Source organism: Canis lupus, chromosome 10, assembly GCF_048164855.1.
Source record: "Canis lupus baileyi chromosome 10, mCanLup2.hap1, whole genome shotgun sequence".
Classification (NCBI taxonomy): domain Eukaryota; kingdom Metazoa; phylum Chordata; class Mammalia; order Carnivora; family Canidae; genus Canis; species Canis lupus.
The window spans coordinates 37,827,188-37,839,458 of NC_132847.1; the positions used below are offsets into that span (position 1 = coordinate 37,827,188).

Here is a 12,271-nt window from a genome sequence, read left to right on the forward strand (position 1 = left end):
TCACACTAAACAAGAGAAAAAAACCCAAAGGGACAAAAAAGAAAAAAAACCCACACAATAAATAACCCCCAAATCAAGCACAACAAAGGTCCCCCTATTTTAACAACTGGAATCTGTATTTCTGAGACAAGCAAAACTTTTACTCTACTAAGTGCTTTGCTTGTGTAAAAAAAAAGATAGGATTTGTCCCACAGCATCCATAGGGATGTCATGATTTACAAAGCCTGATATGTTATTATCTATCTGAAAACATTGCTTTTGTATTTACATCCCCCATTTATTTTTAAAGTGCCCTTGGGCATATACCTCTCACCACCTGAAAAGGCTCTCATGTTTGACAAGTACCTAAATTGAAGGAAACCCTTCCAAAAAATACACCAATAAATAAATACACAGATACATAAAAGCTTCTTGATAATGTCAGAAGCTCTACATCTTGAAGTAATTGTGATAATAGAAATGACCTAGAATGGCCAGTATAACATTCAACAGACCTCCTGATTATAATTAAAACATATGGAAGACCAAAATGAGTCACTCCATTTTGTGACCAGCATGGCTAATTTCTTAGAGATGGTTGAGAGGTATGTGCCTCAGAGACAAGAAAGGTAGGAAAGACTTCTCCACCTTTCCACACAAGACAATAAATAGCACTCCGGGTGTTAAGGAGCAGAGGGGCAGCAGCCCTCTCCACACTGCACTTAGGAAGGCTGAGCTTACCTTGTGATAATAAGATCAGCTTTCTAATCTTTTGCTAAATCGATCACAAAAGAAAGCAAGAATGAGAGACAGAGAGAGAGAAAGAGAGAAAGAGAGAGAGAGAGAAAACAAATTCACATTCTAGACATCTGGTTTAAAAAAAACTTAAACAATAAAATAGGGATTTAAAATGTTCTGATCACAAAATCATTTTCTGTCATAAGCGATCAACTTATATGCTGTCTTGATGATTTTCAGATCAGCTGTATAATCCAAAAATCATAAACTGAATTAAGATAAACCAAATCCACAGCATCATTATCATCCATAAATGAGTTCTACACGGATGCATGCAGGGTGTGAGTGTGTGAGTGATAAACAGAAGCTGTCCCCACAGTCCCTGCTCTGACACTCTGGCTCCCTGTTTCCTCGGTGTCAGATGGCAGATGACTCCAAGTGCAGGTTGCTAAGCAGAGGGCAGGAACTGCCTACCGCGTGGTCTTTACCCTGACACGTGGGTATGACACTCTCAGAGTTATTATAAGAATGTGGAAACCAAGTTACACTGCGTCCTATTACTCTATTGATAAAACAATCTGCCAACTGCAAGTAGCCCACAAAATCCTACCCGTTTATTATTTTTAACACCCTCCCCACTTTCTTAATTTCACAAGCACACATTTTGTGATGACTGTAATCTAGAACTCTGTTGCTTCTCACACATCTGCAGTTACCACTTCCTAGATTCACTGCTGAAAAAACAGCAGCCAGACACACAGCAGTCATATCAAGACACACTGAATAAGGAAGAATAAATTAACATTGACAAAAGGACACACTGATCACCCAGATGGACACTTCTTTCCTGAGATGACTTGTGAAATTACACATCTCTACTGATGTTACCAGGAAGAGATGTTTCTCTTCATTTCTCACTTACAGCAATAGAAATCTGTAATCTAATTAGACGATGTACCAGCCCTCAATATCTGTCAACCAAACGATGTGCAGAAATGTGTAGACCAGCTCTGGCACTCTATTCAACAGTGTCCCTTTTCCGCTGTCAGCAGTACTGTTGGCCTCTGCTAATATAATTACATTGACTTTTATTCAATTAAGTGCCATCCCTTGCTTAAAAAAAAAAAGGCTATTTTATCAATTGATTCAGGTGTAATGCAATAATAAAGATGAACTCATGGCAGTGCATTAGCTCTGCTGTTCATAACTTCAGTACAAGGGTTCATTCATGATAGTCGATTTCCATTATGCAACCACAGTTCAAGAGAATTGATTCTTTTATGCTCATTTCTTAATCTATTTCATTTTTGTTTAATAATCTTCCTAAATACCATATGCAAAACACATGAAGTGGGGATGGGAAGAATAGGCTGTGGGAAGTCTGTTCATTCATCCTCATGGCAGTGAGCTTGGTGGTTTTCTAGCAAACTCACAGTAACTGGGATGGAAAGAGGAAAAGTGAGAGAAGTAGAGAAAGAAGACAGACAGTTTCTCTAGCAAGTACTGATCCTGTTCCTTAAGAGATTAGGTTTGGTCTCTACTGAGCAGACAAAAGGCAGCACCTGATCTTAACAAAGACCTATAGTTGGACTCTGGAGTCAGTCGATCCAAACCATTAATTGTCGTAAAACATGGTCCTCACAAAGAGATACAAAGGCCTAGGGCTAATGGCAATTTACAAGTTTATTTGGATCAGCAAAATTAAAGAGGTAAAAAGATAGGGAAGATGGAAGAGACACAGAAAGAACTCATGCCTACTGACCATCAGATACAGAGAAGAGGATCCTAAAATGGGAGGAAGGCCAGAGAGTGCTGGAGATAGAAGGACCTGAGCAGAGGAAGCAAGGTGCAGATGTATGTGGTAAGAGGAAGGAGGAATCTATGAAGGAACCTAATTTTGAGTTCTCCAGAGATTTAGTTTTTACTTTTTCTAGATATAGACTTATTGTGGATATTTTATCTCCAGAATAGAGAGAGAAATAATCATTAACAAAAATCTATATTAGAACTTATTATAACTTACAAGAAAATAAACAGCATGAAAGCTCTTTCCACTTGCTTTGATTAGGTAGGAAATGCTGATACATAGACGTAAATCCCTCTCATGGAAAAAAAAATGACTGGGATGGAGAGAGAAGATGAGTTCCTAAGTAGAAAGGGTAAGGATATGGTTTTAACAGGGATCTGGTATTAATTAGTACAGTGCTACATCCTAAAAGAGGAGTCCAAAATGGGGCTCCAAGATGGCCACTTTCAAGAAGGATGCAAACTAGATCTCATTTAACCTCCAGTCTCCTTCACTGAAGTAGAATACTTTGCACATAGCAAATACTTGAAAAATACTTTTATTCGCCTTCAATCAGTAATATGCACAAGTCTTAGTGCAGCTTTTCCCAAAATACATTGTTGAAGAGAAAACAAAGATCCCAAGACTGGAAGCACAAAACAGAATATTTAAGAAAAGGCAGTTGTGATAGAGCAAAGCATAATTCTGACCCTATTAATACTTCAGTGTGGTGCACAGAAATGCTATATAATTAAGGCATGCCACAGCCCTGTCACTTGGGCTATGCTTGGAATTACAACTGCTTCCTCTGAATCTCTGTACTCTTTCCTATTCTCTCCATACTGCGAGTTTGCCAAATGCCTTTTGAAAGCTAACATTATTCTTAAGAATAAAGAGTAATGAAGGCTTGGATAGGGGAGGTCATAAAACTTAACATTTTGAGATCCTGAGTGGAAGTACTGTAACTGGACTAAAGTGGACCACCATTCTTTTTCTGTTTCTTTAATAAAAATTTTACTTATGTCAATTATGTCTCAATTAAAAAAAAAGAAAGAAAACTTTACTATGCAAACCACAGAAGACACTGAATTTATCAAATACAGTTAAGTAACTTCATAAATGCAAGTGAGAGAAAGTAAGTCTTGGTGGGCATTTCTTTTCTCATGTCTCTTTTGATGTTCTAATGCCAGTCCAACTTAATAACAATGTTGACTCATAAAAATTAAAGTTAAAAACATTGAAAAGAAATAGTGTTTTGAAGTTTTAACTTTGACTTTGATATACAGGGAAGAACTTTAAAAAAAAAGATTATTTATTCATGAGAGATACAGAAAGAGAGAGGCAGAGACAGAGGCAGAGGGAGAAGCAGGCTCCATGCAGAGAGCCTGATGTGGGACTCGATCCCAGGATTGTGAGATCATGATCCCAGTTGAATGCAGATGTTCAACCGCTGAGCCACCCAGGAGTCCCCAAAAGAACTTTTTTTTTTTAAAGAAAAAGTTTCATGTCCAAAAGAATATACTGGTCAAAACTGAATAGTGAATCAGATCATAGGTCACACGAGAAGTTCAACAATCTAATAAATTTGAATTCTTAATCAGTTTTGAACCATTCTAAACTTAGTGAAACAAAATACTTGATAAATAATATTTCAGGCAAAATAGAATTGAGGCTCCATTTTGGATTTTTATCTTTATTTTCTTGTTTATCTCTGCCACTCAACACACACACACACACACACACACACACCTCAAATTATACTGTCCAGAATGATCAGTGATGTATACATAACAGATATCATATATATGGTGTGTGTGTGTGTGTGTGTGTGTGTGTGTGTGTGTATGCATATGTGAGGATAGAGAAATAAATTTGTAACCAATCTGGAAAAACCTAGATGCCAGATGAGTGTACTGTGGGATATTGAATCAACAATACTCTTGAACAGAAATGTACATCATCTATCTAAATCCACAGAAATGCAAAATTAAAACCTCTGCCCCTCATTAATTCTCTTCTTATCTGGATTGCTATGACATTATCTGTTATATTTAACTCCTCAAAATTTTTGTATTAATGGTAGGAGGCTCACAGCTCTGTGAGTTAAATGACATTTTAGATAGTACACATTTCTTCAAAACTCATAGTTGTTCTATAGGCTGTTATTTAAAGATCCTCTCCAGAAGAGCTGAAAACCATCTCTAGCTCACATACACAATGTACAATTTTAGTAAATGCTCAAAAAAAATCCCCAAAGAAGTACATACTAATGCAAGAAATAAAAGCTAAGCAAATTCTTGCAAATTAAAAGTATGAAATTCAGTCACTTCAATCTCTTTCAATATAAAACAAATCATCCATACTGGTCACGCAGACAGTTCCCTCTACATTCAAATTATTCACTTGAAGATAAGCTCCCACCAAACTCTTTAGGGGTTTAGCTAATTTACTGCACAGATACGGCACGTCTGTTGTAATAACAGGTAGGATGTATTGGGGTCGACCATTTATCAGAATTAGACTTCTTTTCTCAATTCACAGTGAATTATGCTGCCTACATGACTCCCCTCTCTCAGAGCCTGCCATCCCCTCACGGCCCCTAATGTGGCAGGCAAACAAAATTGACAGTCTCATCTTGTCAACAAGGGGTGATTCTCCTGAGAAGCCATTTAACTTTGCCGAGGAAGCAATGTATTAATGTGCATGTCCCAGCAATGTTAATCATCTTCAAGCTTCCGACCTAACTTTGACGTGAACGAAATCACCAAATTTGTTTACTAAATGAATCGTAATATGCTAATAAGAAAGCATGACATATATGGAAAAGCCAAACAGATGGTTTGTTTACTCCACTTTGCAACTTTATAAATGTTGTAACTCTGAAGATGTTAGTGAGAATTATTGGTTTGTTGGCAGAGGCAAACGTGTCTTTCGCATACTAAATCTGGCGCTACAGTTAGAAAACAATTTGTCATTGCTGTGGAATGCATAAAAAATGTTAATGTAGTAATGGCATTTGGGAAGGCAGATTGGTAGATGGAAAATGTGTATGCCGGATGCTCAGGTTAAGTGTAGAATTGATATCCGACAGCCCATTCCCTAACCATTTTACTTTTGAGTTGTATCTGACACATCAAGGCTTCTCCAGGGTGCTGATTGAATTCAATTGGTACCTGTTGCACTGTAACGTGAGAGGAGTGCTACACTGTGAAGAGGGTTATGTTTTCACAGCATTCAGAAATTTTCTCAATCAGGCAGCTCATATGGTGCTCAGTTTACTACTTACTATTGGTGGGTAAGAAAAAGGCCTCGAACACTGGTGTCTTTTTTTTTTTTTTTTTTTTTTACACTGGTGTCTTTTAAGGAATGAAATGAACCTGAGCTATAATTTTAGGTTTTATATATGTATATTTTTACCCTGGATGAACTAACCATCAAGTCTTTGTCTTCCAACCCTTGTGTTATAGTCTGACTTATATAAAAAATTCAGAAGACTTATGTCTAAAATAACAGGAATGCATTTTTTTCTCTTGAAAATTTTCTGCCATTTTAAAAATAAGCATTCTTTTTTTAATATGTACAATGTGAAACCTCAATTTCTTTCTGAGATCTTTTTCAAAGGCAATACTTCCTAAGATTAAATATTCAAAATGTTTTACATCATTAAAATGGTTAAGGTCTTTTAAAAAGGTAAGATTAGGAGTGTATGAGTTCCCTAAGGAAAGGGACAGAATTTTGTAGACCATCAGTATTATTATTTAGCTATGGCCTTATGTTGAATTCTGCATTAAAAATGAAACTACTTAAGATACGTGGACAAAATGAATGCACAAAATCTAATTTATGTTTTTGGTTAAATGAGGTCAAAAGTACCAATGAAAACATGAAAACTTTAGTTAACTAGGCAGCAATGTACCTATGCTACTAAACATCTCAATCTTTAGAAACAATTTTTTGAAATTATTTTTACTTTTTATTCACATGAGCATAGGGAATACAGAATTTTATATTGAAAGACTGCTTATTTCTCTCAATATTAAGGACCACTCCCCCCAATTTCTTAGTCCTACATATTGAGACTACCACTGATCTTATGGGATTTCCTGATGTACCACCATATAGTGCTGAAATTTTTACCCAAGTGCAAAAGAGAAATGAGAGAACAAAGTGATCTAAAGAAACCACTGAGTTTATTTTGCTGCCCAAGGATCACTTTGGAGCAAGAAACATTAGCGGCTATCCCAGCCTGGCGCTTATATCTCATTTGAAATATCTCCTCATTCCTGACCAACAAAGAAAATTTCAATAAAGTACTTTTACTGGTTTAACAACAGTGAGCTCCTGGGATTGTCAAAGTGCTAAGCCTTTTCCAAGGAGAGAAAAAATCAGCAGCTCAAATATAATTAACCTTCTATTCTCAATGCAAACTGCCACGCACAGGAGCTCTGCAGTCTATTAGCAAAGTTATAATGGCCAACAGGCAGAAGCAAAATTGGTCAAAAAGTTGGCTGCTGCTGTCATATTTTTGGAATTATGATTAATGACACTAATAATGTGGATGATTACTGATATGTGTATCTCCAGCAGTTTATCATATTGCTCTGGCTGCCTACGTCCACAATAAACAGGATGCTATCATTTACCTCTTTATTGAAGGCAATCCTTCTCTTGAAGGAGCATATTCTAATTACTTCGTAATGTTTTATGTCTTAAACATTTTGTAGCTCTGGACCTTGCCAACTGCTTCATGTCTACCATTGATTAATTACTGAATGTTTAATCAAAATTTAGAATCTAATGTAGTCATTTATGAGCACACTGCAGTGCCAAAGTAGTTAGGCTTTGCTCCCAAGTTTGGAGAATGTTGGGTTCAAAATCAAATCCCAGCTATGCATGAGGATCCAAGAATTTCACCTTGGGTGCTCTGAGGTTGCCAATTCTATCTCTGCTGATGAATGGAAGGTAATCTAACTACAGGGTAAACAGCATCTTTACCCACCCTCTCCCTACTGATTTCCCCAATTCCCTAATCAGCAGAGCAGCACCGTTGGCTGCTTCTGAGAACAAGGTCCTCGTGAATACCCATCATGAGAACATAGTTTTGAAGTGGTTAAACAAGTGAAAAATAATTTGCTGGGACAAATACATGAGTTTTTTTTTAATGTGGATTTTTTATGGTACTGTCATACAACCATTCACCGTTGAAGTTAAGTGTTTTTTTAATACCATTACTGAACTGCTGAAATGGATGCTAATATAGCTTGGAGTGCTAATGTCAAGTCCTGGTAATAAAAAAGACAGACTGCTGAATGAAATAATTTCAAGTAAAAAATAGAACAAAAGTGCTCTCTCTCTTGCTCTCCACTTTTATTGAATTGGGACTGACTGAGCCAATTGCTTTAGAAGTCTGTAAAACACAATTACTAGTGAGCGAACTGACCCACCAGTGCCCCCTCAATGACAGAGCAGACTCAAAAGGCAGCAGAGTCAGAGCGGCCCCCTCAGCTGGCCATCAGACCGAAGAGGCTTCCTTCTGAACGTCTGTTGTGCTCATTGTCCAAATCTGCCTCCTTTTACTTACAAAATCTTGTTATTTCCCATCAATATGATAAAGTAACTTCATACGTTACTTTCCAAGATGAAGATGTCTGTTCTGGCAATTAAGGATGATCTGTCTTTTGATATTCTTATTTATGTGGATGTTTATGTATAAACACACATATACATTACGTGGATGCATTTAGATGAGGACGTTAGCATATTTTTTGAATAGCTGGTAATAATTCAGATTGATATATGCTCTAGCGAGATTGAAGCATCACTTACATATGTTTAGCTAGAAACACTTGGCTTTTTTTTTTCCAAGGTAAAGCGAAATAATTAGAGCAAGCAAGAAAAAGAATTGAACTAGAAGTGGGTAACATTTTTCCCCCTAGTTAATAAAAGAAGTAATAAACTCCATAAAGTACTAGAGTTAAGATCACTAACACTTCAGGCAGAACAGCTTTTTACCAGGAATTTACAACTCCTGTTTTAATTCAAGCAGCTTGCATTGGGACATAAAATCTAGGTATTTTTTAAAAGTGTAGTTTTATGTTAAGCAACTGAAGAAAAATTGTCCTTTCCTACAAAGTATTCTTGTCTCTTCTTTTGTGGCCTACTTCTTGCTCACATGTGTACACACACACACACACACACACCTTGGCACTCAAGAATCGAAGTTACTAAATCCCTTTTTTATGACATTGTAATTTTTTGGCAAGTGTAAACTCCTTTCATATTTTGCCACATTCATTTATTTGAAGCTTGTGGGAGTCTTACAGCAAAAATGTTAAATTATTTCTGAGGCTTAAAAAAAAAAAGAAAAAGAAAAAAGTGCTTTCTAGCCCGACCTTCACTAAGAAATTTCAACAGAGAAAGGAAGGTCTCCTTTTAGCATAACAACAAATGATCACTCACAGCGAGAGAGAGCTGGTAAGAAGCCTTTCACCTAAGAGAGAACCATACTGATAGAATTGACTAATATAGGTGTGCAGTCTTACAACCCACTTTCAGTGAGAATGGCCTGTGTTTTTTTAAAAAAGAAAGGATTATCTACTGAAACAAGTATCTCAAATAATTATGTAGAATAATTATGACCAATAAAATCTCTCAGGGTGTCAGAGAGATGGTGGCAGACCCAAGGGAGGCGGAAATCAGGAGGATGACCCTTGTTTCAAAGAGTTGCCATTGTGAAAAATACTGTCGGAGCACCCCAATACGTGCGTTCTGTTCTAAGTGCAATTTTGCCTGAATTTTCAAGATAATGCTGGCAAGAGTAACAGCTTGTTCCTTTCAAGGGAAGATAAGAACAAGGAGTATGTAGAAATGTGTTTTGTGCAATGAAAGTTATGTATGGATAAGAGATTTAATGTAACTTTCATCAATAGAAACGTTTAAGAATCTCTTTGTATCATGAAAAGGAAGTCGTTCATCCACCATTAAGCTGTGTTGTCTATTTGGTACTCGGTTTGGAAGACGGTGGAAGTGACTGGTGTAGTTCCTGGAATGGAGGAGTGAAAGGTCAGCAGAGGCTTAAATGAGCTTGTCTTACATCCAGCTGGGCCAGCAGGAGATCATTAGGAAGATCCGAGGCTCACTTTAGGCTTGTCAGAGCCTCTCCCCATGATACAAGGAGACCGTTTTGCTCATTGCTCTTCTCCCAGTGTATAAAAAGAACCCCAGAGACAGGAATGACACCGAAGTTTATCTTACTACCAAAGTTTCGCTTGAGGAGGGCACAACTAGCAATTACTCAGAAGGGGGATTTATTTTGTTTGTTTGCCTTTGATGGAAAGTAATGGAGATAAGTACAAAAGACCTATTGATCTGCTGGCTCCTATTGTGAAGCCAAATAGAGTAAAGGAAGGGAAATCTCTTCCTTAACATTTAAGTGTCAGAGGACCTGCACAACTTTACTTTATAAAAGACTTTTGGAATAGAAGAGTTTTGGTTTGATTGGCAAACATAAAGGAAATGAAATGCCTTAAAATGTTCTCTACTTCTACTTAAAGAAAATTAACACACTGTATTTGACAGCTAATTATATTAAGGCAAATATACTAATAGTTATCTCAAACTGGTGCTAAGTGGCTCATTTCTTGAAGGTAGTGAAATCATGTGCATTTATTGAAAATCTCTCTTTAGAAAAGTTCTAAGTTTCCAAACATAGAGAATGATGGAAAAAATGGATGTTGCTGCTGAGAAGGTGATAACAGGAGACAGGTAGCATGTTCTCACATCTTCACCTCTGTTGTTAATGTATGCAGTGGCTCATCAGAGGTAGCTCATGTTAATTTATTCCTGCACACCTGTACAGGGCTGGAAGTCAGGTAATCAGACAGGCAAAAACTATACAGCTCTGCTTTTTAGCTACAGCTACCCAGAGGCCCATATAGGAACAAATTTAGTTCTGGAGACATCAGCAGGTTTTAATAAACCAAATACAGATGTCTTCCTCCATACAAATCAAGAAGTTTACATGTTTAAATCTGGACTGATTTAACTAGCAATCAAAGAGAAGGTTCACACTTGGCACCAATGGTTGCCTCATATTTATTTATAAATCACCCTAAGCAAATATTATTTTGTTTTTAAATTTATTCACGGGGCTGACTCATCTTTCCTACACCTTGAAGATTAAACATACATGCTTACCTTTCTAATAAAATTTAAGACAAACCTGGCAATCAGTGGCCACTACTCTCAGAAGAAAGGAACAAAGATGGTAAAGATCATGTAAGATGCAAAACAGATAAATAGTTCTTTCTATGCAGATCATCTAGTTTCCATGTACAAAGTCTTAATTTTAGTTGAGGGAGTTTTAAAACTGCTAGTCACTAAAACAGGTATAAACAGATTTTTAACATATTAGCAAATGATAAGAAGTTTAGAAAAGAGGACAGAAAGCCATTTATTTGTTGTTGTTTTAATAAAAGCCAAATGTAACTTATAAATGAGCTTCCCTTATACCTAGGTGATCCATGGCCACTCAGCCCAGGGATCAAAATTGAAGACAGGTGATGAGAAATGACCAAAGGTAAACTAGGCCCAGCTAATTCTGACTCTGACACATCTTCAAGAAAATTTCCTTTGTGAAGACTAGGTTCTAAGCCAGTCATAATTTCTTCTTCCCAGGGAGTTTTTCATGTGCATACTTCAAAATGGAGGGTCAGCTCCCTGATCCCTGAAAGAACAGCATCTTAGTAGCAGAAAAGTCAAGGGATAAACAAGAAGGAAGGGTGTTTAGGGAGTGTCAGGTCTAAGACTACACAACATTATCAGTTAATACTTAAACACTTTAGCAATCTCCTTATAGTACCACAGTTCTTCACAGAGCAAATAATTTACATTTCACTTCTATAAATCAGAATAAAAATTATTCCAACAGCCACATGGTAACTGGATGAATTGAACTTTGTGTATACTGCTGTCATTAGTGTGAAATGGTCTTCTTTGCTTTTGAATTTATTATACTCACACTCAGTCACAACTGTAAAAAAAAAAAAAAAAAAAGGGATAACTTCAACATCGTGCTTAGAATCCTTGGCCCTAACAAACCAAGCATGCAACGCCCCTCCCCGCAAGGCTTCTCCCTTTGTATGACTTTAGACAAAGAACATTCTTGCTTTTCAAAAAGCCTTCAACATGATCTTATAAAATCTAGAAAGCCCACAAGCAAAGACCTGGAAATCACTAACTGCCAAATGTAAAACACAGTATTTAACATCTTTCTACTTATATCTTACTAACATACCTATTTAGAGACCAGAAATACAATTATCTCATCTATAGCCATTTTGGAAAAAGCCCAAGAAGACCTGGGTATCACTCCTGTAAGGTGTTCTAAGACCGAAGACAAGAAGACTGCTTTTATAAACAAAAGGAAGAGGGTTATTCTGTTAGTTTTATCACAAGACATCCTGTAGCCTTGCACACGTCAGCCCCCACTCAAAATCCCCTCTAATGCTTTATTTGCACAAGGAAGACACCGTGGAGTCAAGGATGGATGAATCAAGACTCTGGGGAAAGGAAAGAAATAGGCCTGAGGACAACAGGATTAAAGGCGAAGAAGGGTTTCTGTTTGGGAAGGTCTGTTGGCTCAGAGAAAGGTAGAGAACATTTGTCTTAGCTTCATCGTGAATTGAAGAAGAAAAAAGCAGGGACACATGTCCTGGTGTTCTCATGATTAATACAATAAAAGTGAAGAGAAAGGGGAAGGTAAGTCCA

General features: G+C 37.0%; 1 protein-coding gene across 26 annotated transcripts in view; it reads right to left on the reverse strand.

The window, feature by feature from the left end:
* The window catches only part of BNC2 (basonuclin zinc finger protein 2), a 438,453-nt gene that overhangs the window by 4,070 nt on the left and 422,112 nt on the right, over positions 1-12,271 (reverse strand). For 3 of the 26 annotated variants that reach the window (XM_072841466.1, XM_072841457.1, XM_072841459.1), the window contains one exon: positions 721-754. The exons of the other annotated variants lie outside the window; for them this stretch is intronic. In XM_072841466.1, the coding sequence (XP_072697567.1) occupies positions 736-754 (19 nt within the window). In that variant the 3' untranslated portion in view covers positions 721-735. The remainder of the gene's footprint in view (positions 1-720; positions 755-12,271) is intronic. 26 annotated transcript variants of the gene reach the window in all.